This window comes from Colius striatus, chromosome 23 (assembly GCF_028858725.1).
Source record: "Colius striatus isolate bColStr4 chromosome 23, bColStr4.1.hap1, whole genome shotgun sequence".
Classification (NCBI taxonomy): domain Eukaryota; kingdom Metazoa; phylum Chordata; class Aves; order Coliiformes; family Coliidae; genus Colius; species Colius striatus.
The window spans coordinates 3,324,722-3,348,546 of NC_084781.1; the positions used below are offsets into that span (position 1 = coordinate 3,324,722).

General features: G+C 57.2%; 1 protein-coding gene across 1 annotated transcript in view; it reads right to left on the reverse strand.

Annotated features, from left to right (window-relative positions):
- IGSF9B (immunoglobulin superfamily member 9B) overlaps positions 1-23,825 on the reverse strand; it is a 39,065-nt gene that overhangs the window by 13,078 nt on the left and 2,162 nt on the right. Inside the window, exons 2-16 of the mRNA XM_062014205.1 lie at positions 18,442-18,639; positions 17,290-17,436; positions 15,454-15,605; positions 14,279-14,396; positions 13,075-13,216; positions 12,802-12,947; positions 10,163-10,305; positions 9,222-9,362; positions 7,866-7,982; positions 5,981-6,131; positions 4,931-5,042; positions 2,325-2,500; positions 1,481-1,707; positions 1,252-1,336; positions 62-223 (exon numbers count right to left, since the gene is read on the reverse strand). Of these exons, the coding sequence (XP_061870189.1) occupies positions 62-223; positions 1,252-1,336; positions 1,481-1,707; positions 2,325-2,500; positions 4,931-5,042; positions 5,981-6,131; positions 7,866-7,982; positions 9,222-9,362; positions 10,163-10,305; positions 12,802-12,947; positions 13,075-13,216; positions 14,279-14,396; positions 15,454-15,605; positions 17,290-17,436; positions 18,442-18,639 (2,217 nt within the window). The remainder of the gene's footprint in view (positions 1-61; positions 224-1,251; positions 1,337-1,480; positions 1,708-2,324; positions 2,501-4,930; positions 5,043-5,980; positions 6,132-7,865; positions 7,983-9,221; positions 9,363-10,162; positions 10,306-12,801; positions 12,948-13,074; positions 13,217-14,278; positions 14,397-15,453; positions 15,606-17,289; positions 17,437-18,441; positions 18,640-23,825) is intronic.

Here is a 23,825-nt window from a genome sequence, read left to right on the forward strand (position 1 = left end):
AAACGAGGAGGTGCAGGCAAGGAGGGAGGGAAGGGAGGAATCACACGAGGGGCAAGCTCACCTTTCTTGCGCTTGAGCTTGCGTTTGCGTTGCTTGTTGACGAAGCAGGCGGCGAGTGTGCTGAAGAGGATGGCAGCAGCCAGGAAGCAGATGGTGGCAACGATGCCAGCCAGCACTGGGCGGGCTAGACCCTCATCTGTCAGGTCAGGCTGAGGGAATACGTCTGGAGGGGGTAAAAAAGCAGTACAATTAGGTGTCATGCACACACTCCTGCCTCCTGCCTCCCCCACAGACGTACCACGGCATGAAAGCAACTGGAATCAAGAGCGATAATCTTTAAGCCAAGACCCTGCTTCCAAGCCAGCCCGCCTGGGCAGAGCAGCCAGTGCTGCTGCAGGCCACTGCCAAGGCATTTAGAGACCTCACACCAGATAACCACTTTTGCCTTAGCTGATGGACAGGGGAAGAAGCCTCCATGCCACACAAATACACCTTTATGTACAAATACACACAGAGGTGTCAAACCTGCAGCTGTCTCCTGGCCCTGTAACCCACTGCAGCATGAGCTGCAGCAGCAGAAGGCATTTGATCCTCTTTCTCAATGCTTCACGCCAGCTTTTCAAGGAAAACTGGGCTGCAACCCCTTGTGACACTTCACTAGCCATTTGCAGATGCCAACCTTGCAGGCACCAGGGTTCCTGGGAGCCACAGCTCTAAGCCTGAGAGGGCAGCTACCAAAACGCAGTCACATAAAAGGATGTGAGAGGAGGAAGAGCAGGCTCTGCTCTCCACAGCCAGCAGGCACCACTTGGGGGCAGAGAGAGATCGCTGCATTCCTGCACAAAGCAGAGCTGGGTGGCTCCTCCGCTTCTCCCAGAGAGCCAGAAAAAAAAGAGCAGGATCCTCCCAGCATCCCCATCTCCTCCTTCCCCGCCACAACCACTGCCCTTGCTTGTCCCTTGCTAAAGGAGCATCCTCCGAGCTGCGTGAGTGAGCTGCAGCATGTTGCAGTCTGCAGTTGCTTTTCCCCTGGGACTCTGCACTGCAGTGCTACGTTTCCCTCCCTACACCTTTCATTCCCATTGCCAAGCAGCACAGTGCCCGGTCGCAGCTTTGTTCTCAGAGCACCCTGCAGAGGAGAGATGTGCTGCATGGGGAGGACTGAGGCAATGATGCCGGGCATGAGCTTAAGCACCTGGAGAAGCAGAGATGCTCCTATAGCTCGGGGTAGGAGAAGGAACTAGCCCATACCTGTGCTGGACACGCCAGCAACGTTGCTGGGTTCGCTGATGAGATCCTGCATGACTGCCAGGACCCGGAACTCGTACCAGGTGTCCTGAAACATCAAACACATCCATCAGGTCCCTCTCAGCAGCCTCCAACCTCGCTCAGCTCCTCTAAGAACACAGCACCAAAGCTTCCCCAGAGCTGCAGCAGACAGCACAACGCCAGAGGCAGGGCGTGGGAAGCCTCTGCTCACCTGGGACAAGTCCTTGGCGAAGAACTCGCTCTCGGTGCCCAGGATGCCATCGTCCAAGATCTCCCACCTCTCCGCCACGCGGAACTCCATGATGTAGCGGTCGATGGGGAAGCTGTGGTTGGCGGGAGGAAGCCACGACAGGAGGACGCCTTGCTGTGTCCGGTTGGCTGTTAGGCACCTCGGTGGGGTAACCAACACCAGAGGTTCTGGAGTTGTTACAGGGAATGCTGGAGACAGAGAGGATGGGACAGGGGTACCTTTGAGAAGACATTCTCCCACACGTGCCACCGTGGCAGCGGCGGGTCCCACCTTCCAGGAGTTTGGGGCACGTCTCGAGCATGCGCTCCTTTATCTCACAGGTACAAAAGTGGCTTTCCAAAAAGCAAAGGACTAACTATGTAGTGACTCCAAGAAAAAGGGCACAGGGTTAGAAAACCTCCTGCTTCCTGCTGCCTTGACCCACGACAGCCCCAAGGCAGGCACCAGTGAGAAGCTTCTTGTGTGGTTCGCTTGCTCTGAGCTGCACAACGTGCAAGGGACGTTGTGCTCTATTAGTACCTCCCAACCCCAGATGAACTTGAGGAAGATCTGAAAGGTGACTGGTTCAGCTCTTCCATGCTGTCTCTTAGGACAAGCTTTCAAGAGCCTTGTGCATCCAGCAAAGTCTACAAGCCTCACCCAGAACCTTCCACAAACCATCTTCTACATGGCTGGGCGCTGCTACTGCTGATCACTATCTCTGTCCCCGGTAGATAGGACACACAGACAAAGGCAAAGGGCTACTTCTCCCCATAAAGCTCCCAAATCCCTTCCCTCTCTTCGCCTGTGCCCATGGAGGACCTACCTAGAGTGTTCACAGTGACCACCTCACTGAAGGAGCTGGTACCCAGCTTGTTCTGAGCCAAGACACTGAACTGGTATGCAGTCTCTGGTTCCAAGGTATCCACCACCAGCCAACTGGAACCAGCTGGCACAGGGAGAGACAGCCAGTCGTGGGGGCCAAACTGGGCTCTTTTCATCCTGCCAAGAGAGAGAAGGGAGCATCCTCAGGGAAGGTGGAGGATGAAGAGGCAGCATTAACTTCTCAAGCGAGAATGGAGCTTTCCCGAGCAATGGTTTGGTTTGGCAGCAGCGATGTGGATGGACGGGGGCAGCCACTGGCCACCCAAGAGCTGGCTTGGGGACAGGGCACACGAGGGCTGCCTGGCACAAGGCACCATCTCATTGTGCCACACCAGCATCCCCCAGCTCAGACAGGCACTGCCACCAGCCCTCCCCTCTGCCACGCACCACTTGCACCCTTTGAGCAGGGCCAGGGACAACAGCAGTGCCCATGGCCCCGCTCTGAGGGTATCTCCATCAGATTCCCATGGGCTGAAGCAGAAGCTGGCACATTTTTACTCTGGAGAGTACTGCAAAGGGGACAGTTGGAGCCAGGCCCCATCTGGGCCCTTTTCCCATTTATACCTCGACAGCTCTTACAGCCAGAGCCAAGTTTTCCCTCCGCTGTAGCCCTTTACATGCAATCCCACAGGAGGCATTTCACTAAATCACCTCTTTTTGCCATATTTGCACAAGTCAGAGGCTGCCAGCACAAGCCCAGGCCATAACTCTGGGTTTGCCAGTACAGCAGGGAGCACAGGACACAGCCTTTCTGTTGAGGTCTAACCCACAAAGCCAGGGTGGAAAACCCTCCCAGAGCCATCCCAGCATGTCCTCAACACACCTGAGCATGCAGCCACTTCCCCGAGCTATAACGCTGCCAGGAAGCACCACAGTGAAGGAGCTCCATGGCCTAATGCACCACAATGCCAACAAGAGCATCAGTGCTCATGTTAGGGAGATGCTGTAAGACATGACAGCCCTCAGCTGCAGGTTTGGTGGTGTCTGCAGAGGATCTGGGAAAGATCTATTCTGCATAGAGAAATGGACAGATCTGTGGCCACTTCCATCAAGTAGGAAGTTAAAAAAATGGAGCAAAGACAAATAATGCCGCTGCAAAGGGAGCAAAAGGTGAGGCAAGAGAAGCAGCAGCAAGCTGTGGGAAGAAGCAAGTGGGCAGAGAGCCATGCATCTGCAGTGTGGCTGCACGGGAGAGCTGCTGGCCCGCAGCTCCAGGTGGCACTGCAGCTCTCAGGATCCCCCCATCAGAGCAGCAAGAGCCAACCAGGGGGTTTTCCTGCAAGATTAAGGCACACAAGGGCAAGGGGCTGAGGAGAGGGTAAATGCAGCACTCTTTTCCCCCCCCAGGATGGGAGACCACCCTCGCTGAGGCAAAGCCCACATGCAGGTGGGATGCTGAGGTGGCCCCTGCCCCAGGTCCCCAAGGCAAGCTTGATGCAAACACCTTCCCTGCTGCTTGGCTGCTCTCCCCAACGTGGACTCAGGAAGAGCCTTGAGGAGACACAAACCTGGCAAGCAGCTGCTGCCAGCTCCCTCCAAGGTGAGCCAACATGTCTCCAGAGCAGAGAGGTTTAACCACTCCTTCCCAAGGACATTTTCATCAGAGTAAGGTCAGCACTGCTCCCTCCTTTTACCTCTCTCCTCCCTCCATTCCTCCTCCTTTGCATCTCTCAAGAGACTGTCCAGCCCAGCCCTCAGGAGCAGGGCAGAAATCATTACAAGCAGCGTCTACCCTATCTCCACCCTATCAACAGTCTCCAACAGGGCAAATTAAGGCAAAGTAGGAATGAGAGAGCAAGAAGAAAGGCTGAAGAACCCCAGCCCAGGCCTGGGAAGAGAAGGCATCACCCCCTCCACGTTTCCAAGGACAGCTCTTCAGAAGAGGAACACAAGAGCAAGTGCAGAGTCCAGAGGAAACTTGCTGCAGCTATGTCTTGCCCTCCCTTGCCCCAGGGGAAGGCTGGATGCACCCACTGGCTTTGAGTGTCAGGTAGTGCAGGCTGGCACAGAAGGGATGGGACTACAGCTCCACGAGGCCCCAGACCCATCCAGAAGCTCACAGTGCCTGGTCATGAGCTCACAGCCAGGATTTAACCACCTCCAGGGAGCCACAGAGCAGGGAGAGATCATTTCTGCTTAGTCACAGCTCTTCCAGGACGTGCTCTATAAAGGTTGCATTTTCCATCCTCTCCCTAGCTGTTAAGCTTCATAAACAGTTTATCTTGAAATTAGATGCCAGAGGCAAAGTTACACAAATGCAAAGTGTCTCCCTTGTAACACAAGCAGAGTAAAATCTGCTGGGGCAGACTGAGCTACTGGCTAGCACAGAAGGGAGAGGAAACACAGCAACCACATCATCCCACCACCACCCATCTCTCCGAGGCTCCCAAACGGGTGCTCAGCCCTGTAATGCACAGAGCCAGGCACGTCGCCCTCCCCACCCTCCTCCTCCTCCTCCCCACCCCCAGCTGCTCGAAGCTCGGGTCGGCTAGGAAGGAAAAGAAGCAGAGAGCAAAGCATGCCGGGATGACTCACAGAGGGCCGTACCAAACTGAGAAAGTCTGCTCATATCCACCGTCGTAGCCGGGCTCCCAGGACACGTTGGCAGAGGTCATGGCCACCACGACGTGCACGCTGGTCGGGGCGTGAGGGCTTGTGCCTGCAGGGACAGGAAAGGGTTAAAGGGGAGCGAGAACACACACCAGCCAGCAAAGGCAAGGGGAGGCATCAAGAAGAGCGTGGGCAGCAGGTCAAGAGAGGTTCTCCTGCTCCTCTACTCTGCCCCAGTGAGGCCTCATGTGGAGTCCTCTGTCCATTTGTGGGCTCCCCAGCCCAAGAGGGACAGGGAACTGCTGGAGAGAGGCCAGTGCAGGGCTACCAAGATGATGAAGGGACTGGAGCATCTCTGTGACGAGGAAAGGCTGCGGGACCTGGGGTTGTTCAACATGGAAAAGGCTGAGGGGGGACCTCATCAACACTTAGAAACACCTAAAGGGTGGGTGTTGAGAGGATGTGGTCAGTCTTTTTTTCTGCGGTGCCCAGTGACGGCACAAGGGGTAACAGGCACAAACTGGAACACAAAAAGTTCCACTTAAACACAAGGAGAAGCTCCTTTGGTGCTGAGGTGAGGGAGCCCTGGCCCAGGCTGCCCAGGGAGGGTGTGGAGGTTCCTTCTCATGAGGTTCCCAAACCCACCTGGACATGTTCCTGTGCCCCCCTGAGCAAGGGGAACCTGCTGTAGCAGGGGGTTGGGCTGGAGGAGCTCTGCAGGGCCCTTCCAACTCCCACCATTCTATGTGTGATTCTGTGTGTGTGTGTCTGCTCCCAGTCACAATTCCAGGGGACTCCTCTTGCACCAAGCAAAAGCCACCTGGAATTTCAGCTAGAAATAGCAGCATGACAGCTGTGCACACAGGCAGCCAGAGAAACAGTGCTGAAAAAGGCAGCTCCACCAGTAAATAACATTGACAAGAATCGCTGCTTCTCATGGCAAGCATCCCCACCTCCTCCCTGGCCAACACACTGCCTGGGAGACTCTCCACAGATCCTCCCACCCTAACAGCCATCCCCAAGGACCCAGGCTCCCCCTGCCCGTACCTACGACGGTGAGGTGGGTGCTGGCAGTAATGCTCGCGACAATGTTGGTGGCGACACACTCCCACTCGCCGTGGTCGTCCTTGCCGAGGGAGCGGATCTGCAGGGTGCCGCCGGGCAGCGTGTTGTGCTTGCTCCTGCTGGGCTTCCCTACCTTGGGCAAGGAGCAGGGGGTCGGGGTGGGGGGGAAAAGCCGGGCAAAGAGAGAAAGAAACACGACTCAGCAGCGGGTTGCGGGGCAGGGCGAGGCGGCAGCGGGGTCACTAAGCTACCTGCACGGCCCAGGGGATCCCGCCGGCCACCAGCGAGGGATCCGGTCTCTCCGGTCGCGGCAAGGCAGCCGCTTCCCCCGTTTTCGAGAGGACCTGGCGGGGCAACGCGAGAGGGATCGTGTCAGGGAGGCTGATGCTCAGCACTCACACACCAGAGGAAAACCCCACGGCGCTCGCGTGGACGCTGAGCTCGACCTCCGGCACCCAGAGCTGAAACTGCCACAGAGCAACCCAGCCAACAGCCTCCCAGGGCTGGGGAAGACACCGAGTGCCCCAGGAGGTGCCCAAAGTGCCCCTCGGCCTCAGGCAGAGGTGGAGCCTTCACATCAGAGGTTTAGGCAGCAAAGGGCCCCACGGGGACGCGGGAGGATGGCGTGAGTGGAGGTGCTGGGGAGCTCTCAAGCTGAGCAGGAAGATGGATCTTGTAACAGCTCGTGTCTGTGCCCATCAGACACCATGTGCAAATCCCACGTTGTGCTGAGTCATCTTCAGCTGTTCTTCACAGAGGGCTCTGTGCCGACCTGATGTCAGGATGACCAGAGGAAGTGAACTGGAGCAGTGGGGTCCCAAAACAGTGCCAAAGCCAAGTCTTCAGGAGCCCTTCAAGAGACTGGCCAGCACTGGTGGGCTGAGCAAAGGAGCTTGTATCTGCTACTGGGAAACTGAACCCAGCCCAAGCCAGTCCCAGCTGGAGTCAGGGGTGGATAAGCCCAGAGTCATGACATGCCACCAGAAGGCATAAGAGAGGTTGAAAAGAAACCTGGATAAGAATGGTGAGGGGGAAGAAAGAAAAATAAGATAGAGAAAAAGACTAAGTGGCAAACAAGTTTGAGGTAGGTCAGTTGCAACCTGTGAGAGTCGTGGTCCTCCTCGTGCTGGTGAAAGGAACTCAAAGAGATCCAGCACCCCACACAAGGACTGAGGACATGCCCACACAGGCACTCCACTCACTCTCAGGAGCACTAAGTAGGGGACAGGAGGCTTGGAGAGAAGATCCTGACAGAAGGACAAAGAACCCAGGAGGTCCTCTGCACGATGGCTTTCCTACAGGAGCAGTGAAGGATGGAAGCAAAGGGAAGGACTGGAAAACCTTGGTTGCTCCCAGGCTGTGCCACCACACTAGATCCCACCCTGCTTTACAGAAAGGGACATCCTGAAATCATTATATCCAGTCCAGCATCATTAAAACAGCTTCTTCTCAGGGTCTTCGAGGTCACGGGGTGGCAAAGGAGCTGCTGACCATTCCGGCCCCTTGCCAAAACACAGCCAAGAGACTCCCTGCCGTGGGAGGCCCACGTTGGTGTCCTGCCAGCAGCCACCTCGCAGGCAGACAAGGAGGAGGCTGTCCTGTGGGTGAGGAAGAGGAGGGGGGCTGGGGAAGGGGCACAGCACTCAGCTTTGCAGATGCTGCCGTGAGGTTTTCATGGGATTAACGTACTCGGTGGCCCCGAGCCGGGCTTCCCCCACCCACCTGCGGGACAGGACGGCAGTGGCTCAGCCCAAAGCGAAGCAGCTGTACCTGCAGTTTGTTCTTACCGGGACAGAGTGTGGCTTCTCTGTCTGCAATATTCACCAAAAGCCAAAGGCACTGCAGATTTGTCTGGCAGGCCGGGTACCTTTCTCCAGGCGATGATGGGAAAGGGGTCTCCGGCAGCAGCGCAAGGAATCAACAGCTCCCTCCCTGCCTCCTGTCTGTACTCCCAGCCTGGTAGCACCGTGAAATAGGGGGGGTCCTGCAGCCAAGGGAAAAGGCAAGGAGCGTCAACCCACGCTGACTCTCACCACCAAACCAGCCCCTTGCCAAAACAAATGAATCACCGGATGGGGTAAGATTGAGGCACTGCAAGGAGAGCCACAGAGGAGAGCGTGGGCTAAGGAGGCTCTGTGGTACACCAAATTATACACCCAGAGGGAAGTTTTCTCTCAAGAGCCGCTGCAACAGAGCATCTTCTTTGAGTTTTAAGTAGGTAAACAGGAAAAAAACCCACCCACGTCACATCATCACAATCAATCTGATTTCAGCCATCTTGGCAGATGTGCGTGTCTGTGGTACACAAAGCGTTATCATGTGAACCTCACTGAGACACCATGAATCACCATCGCTCCCCAGCACAGGCAATGGGATGTTGAGGGAAGGAAGAGGCAGCAGCTCCCACCCCAGGCACACTGGGGACAGCACTGGGAGCCCGGCACACCTCGGGCTCTGCATGCAGCGAGAGCGCACAGAGCACCTCTAGAGCTCAAATCATCCCTTTATTAAAGCCAACCCACAGCCAGGTCAGCAGGGCTCAGTGTTTTGTTGACAAAATGGCAATTCCAGGGACTGGTTTCCCCAAACTACCATGGGCCTTGTAATTCACCATACACCAAGTGCAGCCCAGGCTGTGCCCAAACTCATGCCACTGCTCCCATGGGGTATTTCCAGCTGCACTCAGGGTTTGCCTTTCCCGGTGAGAAGCACACAGATGCACCTTGCTGCTCAAGGGAGTGTGCTTGTGAGGGCCCACAATCATCCTCCTCAGGCCAGGTAAGGGAGAGACAAAGCTCAGAGCAAAGGACAACAGGTTTTTGCTACAGTGAGTAGAAGAGGTGGAAAATTAGTTTAGAGGCACAGAGCCCTTCTTGAGCTCTCTTCATAAAGAAGTGTTCAGGAAAGCAAAATAAAACCTGAGCTTCTGCACAGAATTAACCACCAAATAAGTGGCATGGAAAATAAAACCCCCACCTCATCCACCCCTGCAGTGCTGTGCTGAACAGGAAGGCAGAATGAGCACCACACACGCTGTGAAATCCACGTTAAAAAAGCCTAGTGGCTGTGTGAGATACCTCCACGGAGCACACACACACTCACACTGACTGGCCTGAGACTCCAGCGCCCAGCACAGCCCCAGCAGCTCCTCTTGGCATGAGAAGACATGGCTACCCGTGGCAAACACGCTGGCAGCAGAGCAAGGATTGAACAGGGCAGTTACCTTCAGTACCAGTCGGGCAGGGGGAGACTGGCCCATCGTACCCAGGGCATTATAAGGCACACAGGTGTAAGTGCCGAGAGCATCTTCGGTTGCCTCCTCTATCCGGATCGACCCATCTTCCAGCAGGTTCCAGCCAGCATACTGCATAAGTGAGAAAGAGGGAGCTGATTTATCCTACACCCACCACAGCTCGTTGTTTTTCCCTCAGCCAAGCCCCAAATCTATGCCCAGGGCAGTTGCCACATCCCTGGGAGATGCCCAACTCAATCCTCAGCATCTCCTTGCCTGTAGAGAAGCAACACAGGTAAGATGACAGCATCCAAAGACATGTGGGCTCATCTTGCAGCTGCTCTCCTCCCTCCACACAGCCAGGCTTCTTCAAGCAGCCCAAAAGATCTAACACCAGAATCTCTCACACCCTAAGGAAAACTCATCCCCATGGCACCAAGGAGACAACTCCACTCGAGGGGCTGAGGGCACCAAGGACCAGGAAGCCACAGCAGCAACAGGTTTAAATGGCATTAAAGCTTTGGGTTGTTAATATTTCAGAAAATAATCTCAAATCCTGAGAGATCTCTTTAAATATTTAATGGCTCATATCCTTGCTCAGACTGTATCAAACCATGATTACAGGAAGACAGGCTTGTCAAAAGGCTCTTTTAACCATCAGTTGCCATTGGAAGTCAAAAAGAAAACTCAACAAAGCCAGGGTCGCGAGGAGGTGACTTTAGAGGGAAGCAGGTCTGGGAGATGCAGACAGCCCGGGCTCCTCTCCCACAGCTGATAAGGAAAGGCAGCGTCAGCCCAGCCAGGGGGCTGCTCCCCTCCCGCCTGGCAGGCTGCACCCACATGATGCCTGGGATGCTCACGGGTGTTCGCAGGGGATACGAAGGTCTGAACCCCTCTGTGTCCCAACGTGGCCCTCCCAGGAGGCTCCATACCTTCTCAATTCGTAGGGGCCGTCCATCCTTGTTCCACTTGACCAGCGTGACCGGGGGCTCTGCCTCGACCGGGCAGCGGATGTATCCGTGGATCCCGATGGGAACGTAGATGACGGGGGGCATGTTCACCACACGGGCAGGATCTGGGAGAGCAGCAGCACCCCGTCAGCACAGGCAAACAGTCCATCTCTCCCCCAGCACCTGTCTTCAGAGCATCTACATTGCTTTTATAAGGAATTCCTAACCCAAACACCATCGGGCTCCCATGGGTTAACTCCAGGCTTGCCACATACAAATGTGCTGCAATATCTGGCATGAAGAAACATTAAATACACCTGCTCCCACATCCACAGCAACCTGCACTCTGCTGAAGCCCAAGCTGCTGCTCCATCACACTGGAGGACATGTGTAAGGTACAGTACACACTCAGCAAGCCCCCCTGCCTGGTTTTGCACCCACAGATTCACAGAATCACAGAATGGTGGGGGTTGGAAGGGACCTTTAGAGATCATCCAGTCCAACCCCCCTGCCAAAGCAGGTCCCACCTAGATCAGGTCACACAGGAACACGTCCAGTAGGGTTTTAAAGACCCCCAGAGAAGGAGACTCCACAACACCCCAGTAACAAAAGCCATTTCAACACCTGAGGCTTAAAACCACCCCAACCACAACTTGTGGGAGATGGGAGAAGGGATCCGTGGCCTGGCAGCAACGAGCCCTTCGCCTCCTGTCTGCTCGTACTCACAGATCGTGCCTCAGTGAGGCTGGGTCACCCTTGAGCATCAGCCACCTCCACCCTTTCCAACAGGATGTAAAAATGCTTAAAAATAAAAGTACCTACCCCCCACCCCACTCCCCTCCCCATGCTGCAGCACCCACGCAGCGAGGCGTCTCGCAATCCTCCAGTCTAGGATGTGTCATTAACAGTGCTTCTAAGAGCTTTTTAATTAAGTGCGAGTGGGTTGGAGAGAAGCTAGACTTTCTTTAATAAGAAGCTTTTTAAGAAAAGGAAGAAAAAAAAAAGAGAGAAGTTACTTTTAATAAGGAGAGTATTTCCACAATCTTGTCTAGACACGAGGTTATGGGAAAATCCTGACGGGGCTCACGCTGCGAGAAGGGACGAGCCGGGTTTTTTAGGGCGCAGCATCCCTGTGCTGCTGGTGCCAAAATGCAAAGCTGAGGGTGAAGGGGAGGTGTCTCAGAGGAAGGGATGGAGGATGAGGGTTTCCCCTCTCTTCCCTGCTCTCTCAGGGCAAACATTACCGAGTTTGGGAGCTCTGCTCGCTCCCTGCTGAGTTGTAACCCCAGAACCGCATGTCTCCGGCAGCGGCACCGTAACCCAGATTGCCCAGTGCTGCATATGGAGTGGGCTTTAGCCCCCCTCCACTTCACTCCACCTCTTAGGAAATGTAATCAAGGGCTCCAGCAGCGCGGGAGAGGGTAATGGGATCGAGCCTTTCACTACTAGGTCACTGGCTGAGGGCCAGCCCAGCTCGCTGATGACCCAGAGCCCTGTCCCTATCCGAAGCCTCCCTCCCGAGGCATCAGCCCTGGAACAGATGAGATTTGCTCTGGAGGAAAGGGGTCTGTGGCACAAAAAGCCAAGCACGCTTCCTTGTGCCAAAGCCATCTGAACTGCAGCTTGTCCAAAGGCCATTTTTCCTGCCATTAGAGCTATTTTTAACAGCTATCAGCCCTGGATTAGCAGCAGGGCACATTTAATGCCCTGAAGCTGTATGCTTTCCCAAGAGCCACCCAGTCAAGCACATCCAAGGCCTGAATCGCACCTGTGCCTGGGCACAGCACCAGTCACACCATCTCCCTGCCCCTTCAATCCATCCCCAGAGGGAAAGGATCAGACCTCCCGGCCCTTCTCAGAGCAGCTCCCGGCCGTCGCGGGGTTTCACGCTCACCAACACCAGCTGCAGGCAGCAGCTCTAAGGCAGCCTTCAAAACCAAGCCCCACTTTGCTCGAGCCTGTCTGTCATTAGCAAATAAACCCCGCTACAGTTCTTTTGCAGCAGAGCAATATTGCCATTGTGAGCGGCAGCAATTGAGGCCATTACTGCAGAGTGCCACGGGACGCCGGTGGCACGCTCCCCATTACCACCCGGGGAGCCGCGGAGAACAAGCGTGGGAAGCGATCCTCCCTGCTACAGCCCCTTCTCCTCCGCCTGTTTAGATCAGTTACCGCCTGAGAAACGAGACACACAAAGCTACTGAGCTCAAGGCAAAACACAACAAGCCCCCATAAGAAATACTAAAATCATCCAAGCAGGTAGTTGAGACCCAAGAGCCCCCAATGGGTGTATCCTGGCCTGACACGATGCAGCTGACGAGGACAGATGCTCTAATCAAAACCCGCTTGTATCAAAGGGGGACGCTGGTGCCAGCTGAGCAGCACTACCCAGGATGCTCGGGATATTTGCTTTCTCCTTATCCACACCCTGCAAGCACACGTGGGGATGCTCTCAGCCTTCTGCTGAGGATGACTGTGCGCTCACCCAAAGGCTGCTGTCACATCAAGCAAAGTCTCCGAGTACCACACTGGGATGGCAGAGCCTGTGGAGCTGCCTCTGGGTCGGGTGTTATCAATGCCAGCCCCCTCCCCCAGGATCAGGCCCCGCTGCCCACACTCACACTGCACTGTCAGGTAGGCAGAGGCTGATGGCGAGCGGCCCAGGCTGTTGCTGGGGATGCAGGTGTATTTTCCAGCATCCTCTGGCTTGACACGGAAAATGATCAACGTCCCGTCGATCAGGATGCGCACCCTGAGCTTCAGGTCACTGCCACAGAGGAAGACAGGAGGATCGTGAGGAGACGCAGGGGTAATGCCCACCTCGTTGGCAGCCTCAGCATGACCTGGGAGAGCCAGAGGAGGAGGAAGTGGCTCCCTGCCAGCTGCCAACTCACTTCTTGAAGTAGACGTTCTCCTCCTCCCAGTACCACAGGTAGGTGAGGTTCCCCGGGTACGCCTCGGCCTGGCAGGTGAAGAGCGCATCCTGGGAGATGTTGACCGTGATGTTCTCTGGAGGGGAGACGATGAAGGGAGGTCCTGGAAGGGGGAAGAGAGAAACATCAGCTCCACCACCACAGGTTTCCCTAAATTAGTTGCTCAGACTCAGCTCCATCCCAACATAGTTGACTGGAAGCTGCTTGGTGGGCTCCAGGGCAGGGATGACAGGATGGTGGTGCTGACCTTGAGGATCACAGTTAACCTCAATCCTTTCCCCTACTCTCTGCAGGTTTGATGCACTGCTCTGCTTCTCCCAGGGCACACAAGCTCCCACCTCCCTTAACCCCGAGCACAGTCCCAGGATTGCATCACCCACAGGAACAATCCAGGGGGAAAACAGCAAACTGCTGTCAGCGAGCGTTCCCCAGCTCGCCACCGCAGCACAAGCAGAGCAGAGGACACCCTGTGCTCCTCTCTGCTGGTAGCTGTTGACCTAATTAAAGATTTATTTCATACAAGAGGCAGTGAGGAGCCCGGGCCTGCCACGCATCGCCGCTGTGACGAGGCGCTTTGTGACAGCCTCAATCTTCTCCCCCAACAAAACCGAGCTGCCGTCGGGGCCTGGCTGCTCCCCAGCACAGCCACTGTGCTGCTGCCCCAATTAACTGCATGCTTCTGTCCTATAAACAGGGCAGCTGTGCACAGGAAGCTGGGAGGGAACATGGCCAGGGGGACTGACCCCAAGTAGCCAAGGGGCTATTGCACACCCAGTGTACAAAGCAGGGAGGGCTGGCCAGGAGAGGCAGGTCTATGCTCAGGCATCAGTCAGCGGGTGGTGAGCAATTGCATTGGGCATCACTCATCTTTTCTTTGGGCTTTGTTTCTCTTAATTACTATTTTATTCTTCTTACCATTATTATATTTCATTGTAGTTCAGTTATTATACTTGTCCTTATCTTAATCCCTCAGTCTTGGCTCTCTTCCCCAGCCTTCAGGAAGCGTGGAGAGGGGGAGTGAGCAAGTGGCCAAGTGGGGCTTCAATGCTGGCTGGGCTTGAGCCACAACAGGGTGGCACTGCTGTCCTGTGGCCCATGAAGCACCCCCCATCCCACCCCCCCAGGGCTGTGTAGGAGCCAGAGGGGTCAGGGTGGCTGATCTCACCTTGCACGAGCAGGCGTGTGGTGTGCACAGCCTCTCCCTGGATGCTGTAGGCCCGGCAGGTGTAGGCACCCCTGTCCTCCCGGCTCACCGACAGCACCGTCAGGCTCCCGTCGCTCACCTGGGGACAAGAGGAAGCCCTGGAGCCTGAGCAGGGATGCCCCCTGGGGAAGGTGTGCCCCACTCCCAGCTCAGCACCCTCCCTTCCTCCCTTCCCACGGCAGGCAGCTGCCTCTGCTTTCAGGGACGGATGAGAAACGGGTTTCCCTGCTCTGCAAGGCGTCGGGTATTAATAAACCAACACACACATCTCTGCTCAGCATCAAGGGGAAGGGAAAAAGCATAAATAAAATAAGTAAATAACCCTTCACAACATTTTCATCTCCCACAGAAGGGCTGGCAGGCAGCAGGCTCCAAACCACTCCTGCCAAGCACCCCAATGCCATTAGCACTGCACAAGGAGCAGGGTGCCCTGCCACAGCATCTCCTGCTCTCGAGGGACTGGTTCCACTCCTGGGGTGGGATACAATGGGGACACCCCAGCTCAGCCACTGTCATCCTCACAGGGCCAGCTCAGGAGCAGCCAAATTCCTTCTTGGGAAGAAGGACCATCACTCCAAGGGCAGCAGCCCCACTACACACAGGGAGCCCTGCTCCCAGCCAAGCTTCCCCCCTTCCCCATCTCATTCTGCCTCATCCTTCTATTTCAATTAGTAACAAATGATTCCTAATTACTCTCATTAGTGCCTGTGCTGATTCCTATGCCTGATTTACCAATTACAGCTCAGGGGGGAATCTCTACCCGAAAGCCTTTGGGATGCAAAAAGGGTCCTTGGAGGGGAGCAAAGCCTTCCCTGCTCAAATCCCTCCCCCTGCTCCAGCTCCACAGCACCCATCCCCGCTTGGGCACATCACGTCCCCAGGCTGCAGCCCCCACCTCATCTCCAGGACCCAGCTGAGGATGAGAGTGCCCAAGGAACAGCAGGGAAAGGGGCTGCCCTGAATGCCAAAGGCAGGCAGAATTCGAGGCTGCTGCTCAGCAGGGAGACAGGGGGTGGAAGAAGTGCTGAGAAAGCAAGTCTGGCTCCAGGCACAGAGAAGCTGTCACCACCATGGTCCCATCCATACCCTCCCTGCTGGTGGGATGCCCAGGAGCCGCCACAGCAGCCTCCACCTACCTGGTACTTGCCATTGGCACCCAAAAGGTCTCCCTCTTTCAGCCAGGTGACGATGGGCTTGGGGTTGCCGAACGCCATGCAGGTCAGGGTGACGCTGCTGCCTTCCTTCGCCTCTACGTACTGCGGCGGCGTCTCCGTGAAGGTGGGGGGAGCTGAGGGGAAGGGGGAGACCACCATGACCCCCCCCATTTCACCCAGGGCTGCTGTGGGTCTGGGGGAGGGACACAGGGACAAGGGGAGGCTGCTGCCTGCAAACAAGGCACACACCACACACCCCCAGGGATGGGACCAGCCCAAAGGCAAAAGGGACCGCAGGGACAGGGAGGACAGTGGTTGTCCCTGGGGACGCTCCCTTCACCCACACTGCACCCCAGCCCTGCCCCCTCTCCTCCCTGCCAGCTCCATGGCCTCCCCCTTCGCTGCACATTAACTTGCTATTGTCAAAACATGGGAAAACACCGCAGTGCAGATCGAAAAGGCTCCTTCCTGATTAAAGAGGCTGGCAGGATTACAGCCCGCCCCTAATTACCAGCAGTTGTTAAAGCCCACTTTCGAGGAAGACAGGTTGGCAATTTAATCTGCTGGGGGGGTTGGAAGGCAAAAAAAAAGGTAAAGGGAAAAAAAAAAACCCAGACTTCTATTTTGTTTCTCCCCCAGGTGATTTTTATTTCCCACTCCAGAAGAAAAATGAGGTGTGGTAATGTGCTGGGGGAAAGCCACTGCCTTCCTCCTCAAACCCATTCCCCAGGCCAGGAGGATTATGGTTATTTTGTTATTAAACCCCTGTGTGCCTCATGTTGCATCAAACCCCATTTTACAAAGGAGGCTGAGCCTGAAGTAGGACAGAGCACCTGGGGCATCCATGGCCACTTCCAGACTGGTGGTTTGCAGCACTGGAGGTGAAGCAGTCACCATCCTCCTCCTCTCATCGCCCTCCTTCTCCAGCCCTCTGAGCTTGTTAGCAGGCAGGTAGGCAGGGGGAAGGGAGGCAGCAGCAAGGCTTGGTGTGCTGCACAGCCCCACTTGCAAAGCTCCTGCTCACTAATTGGGCTCAATTAGGCAGTTCTGCTCCCTGCTGCAGCTCAGCCATCCCCCTGAAAGGTTAACTTAATTGCTCAAGGTCAGGCAAGACCAGCCAGGAGCTGCCAGTGCCCACATCTCCTCTCCAGCCACCCTCCTGCAGCAGGAGAGGCGTAACCCTGCTACTGGGCTAAAAATAAAGCTCTCCCCTGATGTGGAGAGCGACAATTTGCTAATTAGTTTAATACCCAGCCTTAATAAAATGAAAAAGTAATTTGAGTAAATCTGAATTTCATGAAAACAAAGATTTGATTTTCTGATCTGTTTGTTACAAGAGGAGATTTGTTCCCAGCCCAGTTTCTTGATGTCTCTCCTTTAAACCAGCTCTGTATAATTGAACTGCAGAATCCCTAATAAAACTTTGTCCCTTTCTCAGTCACACCCTGGCTGGGTGGCTTTGGGCTCACTTGGCTGCGAGGTGCTGATGCCATCAAGGTCCAGCATCAATCAGAAAGCAAAGGAAAGCCCATCTTGGTGATGCATGTGGTCTTAAAGTGGAAAGTTGCCATCCTTTTACAGGCTTAACTCGTGCTTGCTTCAGCTATCTTAAGACATCCAAGATACAGATGTCAACTCTCTTCAGACATCCAGGATGCAGATGTAGACTAAGACACAAAATCAAATAGCCCACCAGAAGGTCCTGAAGATGCCCGAAGACCTTCTTTGTAATCAAGAGGCACATGCCCAAAGGAGACAGACCTTTATTGGTCCCACAGGAGCCCCCCAGGGATGGGGCATCCCCCCTGCCCAGCTCACCATTGACTGTGAGGTGGACCCAGCTGCCGTTGTGGAAGGTGTCGTACTGCTGGTCCAGCATGAGCACTTTGCACTCGTACCAGCCCTGGTCCTCGGAACGGACCTGCTCAATGCGCAGCGAGGCTTTGTCGTGCAGGCTGGCCCGGCCTGCGGGGAGAGCACAGCCGTCGCTTGGGTGGCCCCCCAGCCCTGTGTGATAGCCCCCAACCAGCCCCCTCTGAGGATACCCCAGCCCGGTATAGCCCCAGCATCCCCAGTTCTGGGGCTGGTCGAGCCTCATGGCACGGTGCTGTTGGCTGCAGTCGGCCAGCAACATGCTCGCCCGTCTGGGGAGAGCAGAGCAAGCTGCCATGGCCAGGCAAGGGGCCTCGAGTGGCATCTGCCCGCAGTGACACTGGCCTTATGCTCCCAGCTGGGGGCTGGCGGCGATACAGCCAACAAGCAGGCGTGCCCCAAAGCTTTTCCTTGGCCCAAAAAGCAGGGCAGCCCTCAGGTGACTCTGTGCATAACCCACAAAACCAGACCAGCATCAAAACAGCCCAAACCTCCACCCCAGTGGAGCGGCCACTGCCCTCTGGCATCACTCATTCATGAGCTAAGTCTGGGGGGGCGCTCAGCCCAGGCTCAGGTGCTGGCATCCTCCTTGCTGTAGCATTTCCCAGGGGTGCAATTTGGGTGAAGGAAGCCTCGCAGAGCCTGAGGACCCAGGGAACTGCATATGGAAACAGGCCTGTTCCACCCAGACGCTCCACCAGAAGCCACCAGCCACGTGAGCCAGGCGGCACACAGCAGGTTGGCAAGCAGCCACATGGGCTCTACAGCTCTGCAACCTCTGCCCAGCACATCGCTCCAGCTCCATCCCCACTGCATCCAAGCCTCTCCCCCCACTCCAGGCCCACGGCGCAGGAACAGCAGCCGCCGCCGCTGCCACCACGCGTCACCCCGGGTTTCTCTGCCTCGCTCGCTCCCGTCCCACGCAGCCCAGCTGGCTTCCTAGCACTGCTGCTTAATTAAAACCAACTGGGTGGAAAGCGAGCAACAAGAGGCAGAGCCTGCACGGTTTCTGCTGGAGAAGCGAGCGGAGCCGCTCGGCACAGGCTGCGCTGCAGCCGGGCCCTGGCACGTCCCCGTCCCTCCCACGCCGGGACTCACCGGCATACTCCGGGTCGACATGGGGAGGGTAAAACCCAAACTTGATGAAGATGGGGATGGGGACGCCGAACTTGAACCACTCCACGACATAGGGAGGGGGCTGCCCCGTCAGCGGGTGGATCACGTCGCATCCCAGGATCACGCTCTCGCCAGCGCGAGCGGTCACGAACTCGGGCTCCTCCCTCGAGCCGAGGGCACCTGCGAGGGGAGGGAAGGAAGGAACCGTGGCTGCTCCCACCACTGCACCTCACAGCAGCGACAGCCTGAGGACCGAGACTCTCCCTCCCACTAGAATCACAGCAGAGATGACACTCGTTCCCAGCCACTCAGGGCATCAACCAAGGGATGGGTCTCCCCCATCTCAAAACCAAAGGGGTGCTCCACAAGCCCTTCCACCCAGCTCCAGCTACCACAGGACTCAGGATGGTGACCCACTGCTCCAGGATAGCTTCCCACTCCCTGCACCAAGGCATAAGTGATGTTCAGTGACCCCATGGCAGAGGGAAGGAGGTTGAGGACCCCCTGCTATCATCAGAAGAGCTATACAGAGCAAACTCAGCACTGCTCCTCACCTAGCAGCACCATCAGGGCTGCCCCACATCCCTGCAGTGCGGGAAAGGGCTGCTTGTACAGCCCCACTTGTGCCCCTGCATCCTCCAGCAAGCAGGACTGAGCACGCAGGGACCACCAACCAACAGCTCTGTTATGCCAACCCAGGGGTCCCGGGTTTTCCCATCCCAGAGCAATGCTCCAGCCAAGCCTGCCCATCCTCAGGCGTCCCCAAGAGCCCCAAGCCTGGAACCTGGCTGCAACCTGTGCATCGAGTCTGACACCCTGCTCCTCCAGCCTGGGGTAATTACAGAGGGGTTTGGTCTGAGCCTCAAACGAAGGCACTGCTCCACCCTGGCTGTGCCTCCGCTCAGCTGCAGCCTGTCATCATCCTGCTCTCACCACCAGCAGCAAAGCTGCATCCTCAGCACGGCTTTTAGAAAGGGAGAGGGAAAACCCAGGGCTGGGGGAAGTCAGAGGGTGTTCCCCAAAACTGCAGTCAGAGGGTTCAGCCCCACATCTCCCTTCCCCTCAGGGAACAGTCTCCCCCTTTTCCTGGCACACCCAGCCGCCGCCTGCTGCAGGGGGATGCTCGGGGAAGGAAGGATGCTCGGGGAAGCACGTTCCCACTCCTCCGCGCTGCTCCTCAGGGCCGCCAGTGATTGGCGGCGAGTGACATCACCGCTTCCCCGCCGCGGGAGCCGAGCATCACCGGCTATTTTTGGCACCGGATACCGGCATAAGGCCTGTGCCGTGCCCCCCCCCAGCCCCACCACGGGCTCACCAGCCGAGTGCCCCCATGGGAAGGAGAATGGGCAGAGCCAGCTCTGGCAGCAGCCAAAACGCCCTCCCCACTGCAAGGTGCATCACCGCAGAGGGGCACAGCCCGTCAGCCGCACGGCATGTCCTCAGTGCCCGCAGCACCGGCAAGCCAGGCACCAGGGCTGGCTAGGGGCTGTTTAACCAGGCACCAGGGTTGGCTGGTGGCAGTAGAGAGGGCAATAGTGGGGCACAAAGCCACCAACCATCTGCGAGGAGCAGACGCTGCATGGCACACCCGCTGCAGGCACCCGACCCCACTACGGGGGTCCTGCACCGCCACGTACCTGCCTGACCCCATCTGAGTGGGGGGACTGCAGTGCACACACGTGCAATATGCACACACACACACGCCCCTCGCTTTGCACCCTGCTGCCGATGCTCTTGCACCTCTCCATCCCTCGTTATCGCTGCATTGCCGATGAGCTCAGGCTTTCTCAACCTGTCAGCTCAGTGGGGACAGTGTCAGTCCTCCCCAGCAAAGAGCTTTGAGGGCTCACCCCAACCCCACTACATCTCTTCAGGGCAGGGGGGCTGTGCTGCAGGGCTGGGAAACCCCCCTTCCTGCCTGCACATCCCCTCCCCGTGCAGAGCAAGGACAGCAGCTATCACGTGCTGCTCAAGAGCATCCAAGGACGCGCGCTTCCCGAGTGAGCAGGACCCCAGCACCTAACTACCTTGCCAGGGGCTGTCCTGCTTTCCCCTGGCAGCAGAGAACAGAAGAGGCAGCACCCCAGCCCTTTCCCAAGTCCCTCACCTGCCCCAGCCCACCAGCTCCTTAGGTACCAAGGTGGGATGTTGGTTTTCAGCTCCTCAAACACCAAACACAGCCTGGGATGCTGCTGCTTGGCCAGCTGCAGAAGTGTGCCACCCGAGATGCCATCCAGACACTTTGAGGATGGGCACCAGGGAGTCACAGTCTCAGCCCAACACCAGCAGCCCCTGACTGGCTCCCCAGCAAACCAGTGGGTGACGTCCCTGGGGTGGGAACAGGTCAGTGGCTGAGCCTGACCCACGCGTGGCCGGGGCCGCCCAGGCAGAGGAAAATAGGTCAGGGCCGGCAGCTGACAGCGCCGGTGTCTGATCGTGAGGCCGGTGGGGAATCGCACGCACGGCTGAGCATCATCTCCCCACACGCACGGCCAACTGCCAGCCACGGCGCCAAACCGGCCCCCGGCTCTCCCCAGCTGCCACCCGCCCCACCACCGGCCTCCCTGTCCTGCCCTCCCGTCCCCGCTCCCAGAGACGGCAGGGAAGCAGCAGGGAGATGTTTTGCAGACCTCTTTGGGTCTCCCCAACTTGCCAAGCCGCTAACCCTGAGCTACCAGCCCTCACCGGGCTTTGCTTTTGAGTGCTGGCCACCGAAGGCACGCGAGCGCCGGAGCCCGCAGCTCTCGATTCAAAGGAGCGTGTCTCACCCCCACATTTGTGGTGAAATGCTTGAAAACAATCCGCAGACGCCAGAAGAAACAGAGCACAAACAGACGAGGTATTTTTAAACTCACTTGGTTTTTCCCAGCCAAGTTGACAAGGGGATTCGAGGCTCAAACCTGTGGTTTGGAAAGAGGGTCGACACCGGGGAGTCGCGACGGGGACGGTGAACCCCAAACCCCACCTTGGAGCGGGAGCTGGCGTGAAGCTTGGGGGGGATGCCTCAAAGGAAAATAAGTAATCAACAGGCTTCGTCATCCAAGCAGATCCAGGAAAAATAAAAGCACGCCGTGTGCCAGGAGGCAAGAATACAAGATGCGGAGGTGGAGTTGAACAGCATCCCAAAGGGAGAGGAAGGGAAGGCTGCTGCCGCCGTGCAGAGATGGTGCCACCGCGGGGCTCCCCGCCATGGGGATGCCAAGGCTGGGAAGACCCCTCTCCCGAGGCTGGGCATCCAGTTTCTCCTGTCTCAAGAGCAAAAGCATAAGGTGACAGGGGACTGGGTGAAGCTGGGGGGATTGAGCACCTCAGGTGCACTCGCTGAAGCATGACCCTGCCTGCAGGTGCTTCCTGAGAAGGATGTGGTTGCAGTAGAAAAGGCTTCCAGATGAAATAGTGCTGTACCAGTGGGGATAAACACTAGTCACTCAGCCCAGGGATGATGGTGAAGAGAGCAGGGAGGCTGCCCTGCCCCAGACACCCATGCCCTGGGGTCAGAGAGAGGAATCTATCTGCCTCCCCTGGTGCTCATCCCCATCCCTGTCCCCTGCTGTAGGGACAGCTGAGGGAGCATGCACAGGGCCCCGAGCCTGGGGAATCTCTCCTCCCTGCCAAGCGGAGATGAGATGGGCTCTGACACATCCCACTCAGATCTGCTGAGGCAGGATACAGAGAGGGCAAGGCCACCAGCGTGGCACACAGAGGCCAGCAGGGAAGGAGAGCAGGCAGCCAGTGCCATGACACGAGGAAGACAGCAACCACAGTGTGGGGTGGGGAACGGGGCCCACCCACAGCAGGGACCCAGGCCGCTGGGGGAGCCTCCTGCCCCCCACCCCACTCCCCCAAACAGCTTGGTGAGGGCTGCACTCCCTGTCACTGCAAGCACGGTCCACTCCCTGCCCACCCATGGGTACTCATAGCCCCCAACAGCATCCTCTTATCCCCTGGCACGGGGCAGCCCCGGGGCTGGGAGCACAGCCCTCCTCCCCTCCCCCAGCTGGAAAGCAGCATCTGGGCTCTGAACGCAGATTCCTGCGTTTTAAACCCGATTTTCCAGATGGATGGAGGGCGACGCGCAGGTCAAGTGACGGGCCTCAAGGTCATGTGGGGCCACCGGAGGAGCAGGATTAGCTACCAGTGCCCCGCACTCACAGAGGTGGGGACTTTGAACCCCATCCCCGGGGATGATGGGTGTCCTGTGGGACCACCAGCATCATCCCCACGCAGGCAGGAGCACACATGCCCCACAGCAGCCCCACTCCCACACGGTGGGTCCCCCCTCTCCAGGATGTCACAGGTGGGACCCCGTCCATCTGGGTGGCAGCTCGGTGAGCACGTGTGTTAGCGCAGGCTGGCGCTCAGAGAGATGCAGCGTGCAAGAAAACAGCTTCCCTGGGGTCACCTCAGTCCCACCCAGAGGTCTCTGGCAACTCCTCCCTCTAAACACAAGCCAGCACAGAGCATCCCCACGTGCCACACAGCAGCTGTCTCACAGGAACCATCATCTCCCAGCAACGACCAGCAGCTACCTGCATCCTCCCTGTGCCACAGCACTGAGCAAGCAGCTGTGATGGAGGCTGCAGCCGAAACCACTTCCATAGGAGACCTCCTGCACCCTGAGAGCACTGCCAGGGCGCTGTGCCACCTAAGCCATTGCACCCAGACACAAATGGTGCTGCCCTCGCCACGGAGAGGTGCGGAGCATCCGTCTGGGACGCAGGCAGCGCTCCGAGCTGCCCGCCAGCAGCTCCTGAATCACACTGTTCCTGGCTCAGGCAGCCCTCCCACCAACGCCAGCTTCTCCACTGCGAAGCAGGAGGAAGGGAGTTGTTTTTCCAAAGGCCAGCTGGTTGCTCAGGGCTCCCAGCTCCGGAGATGCCTACTGCAGGGGAAGGCAGAGGGAAGGACTCCTTCCATCGGCACGGCACGGGGCTGAACCCGCTGCTTCATCACCGGGGCTTCTGGTCCAGTCTGAAGCCACAACCTCCAAGGCAGAGGACTGGAGGTGAATAGGAGCTAAACCCATCCTGCTGCAGCTCCGGAGAGGAACTTGCAGGGTCCACCCACCATCAGCAAAAGCTGCATCTTCCAAGTTGAAAGGCAACCGAGTCGGATACCATCACCGCAAAAACCCTCCAGAGAGCCAAGCCAAGAACCGAGCTGTGCACAACCCTCGTGCTCCCCTCCAACAGGTCTAGAGGAGCAAAAAATCCCCCAGAGAAGGATGGAAATGGGAGTTGGGCCAATTCCCTTGGCTGCTCCTGGTGCCAAACCATCCCCTTGCCAAAGGGAGAGCAGGGCCAAACCCGGCAGCTGCTGGTCCAAACCCCTCCACGGCCGAAGAGACACCAGCCCTGTGCCAGGAG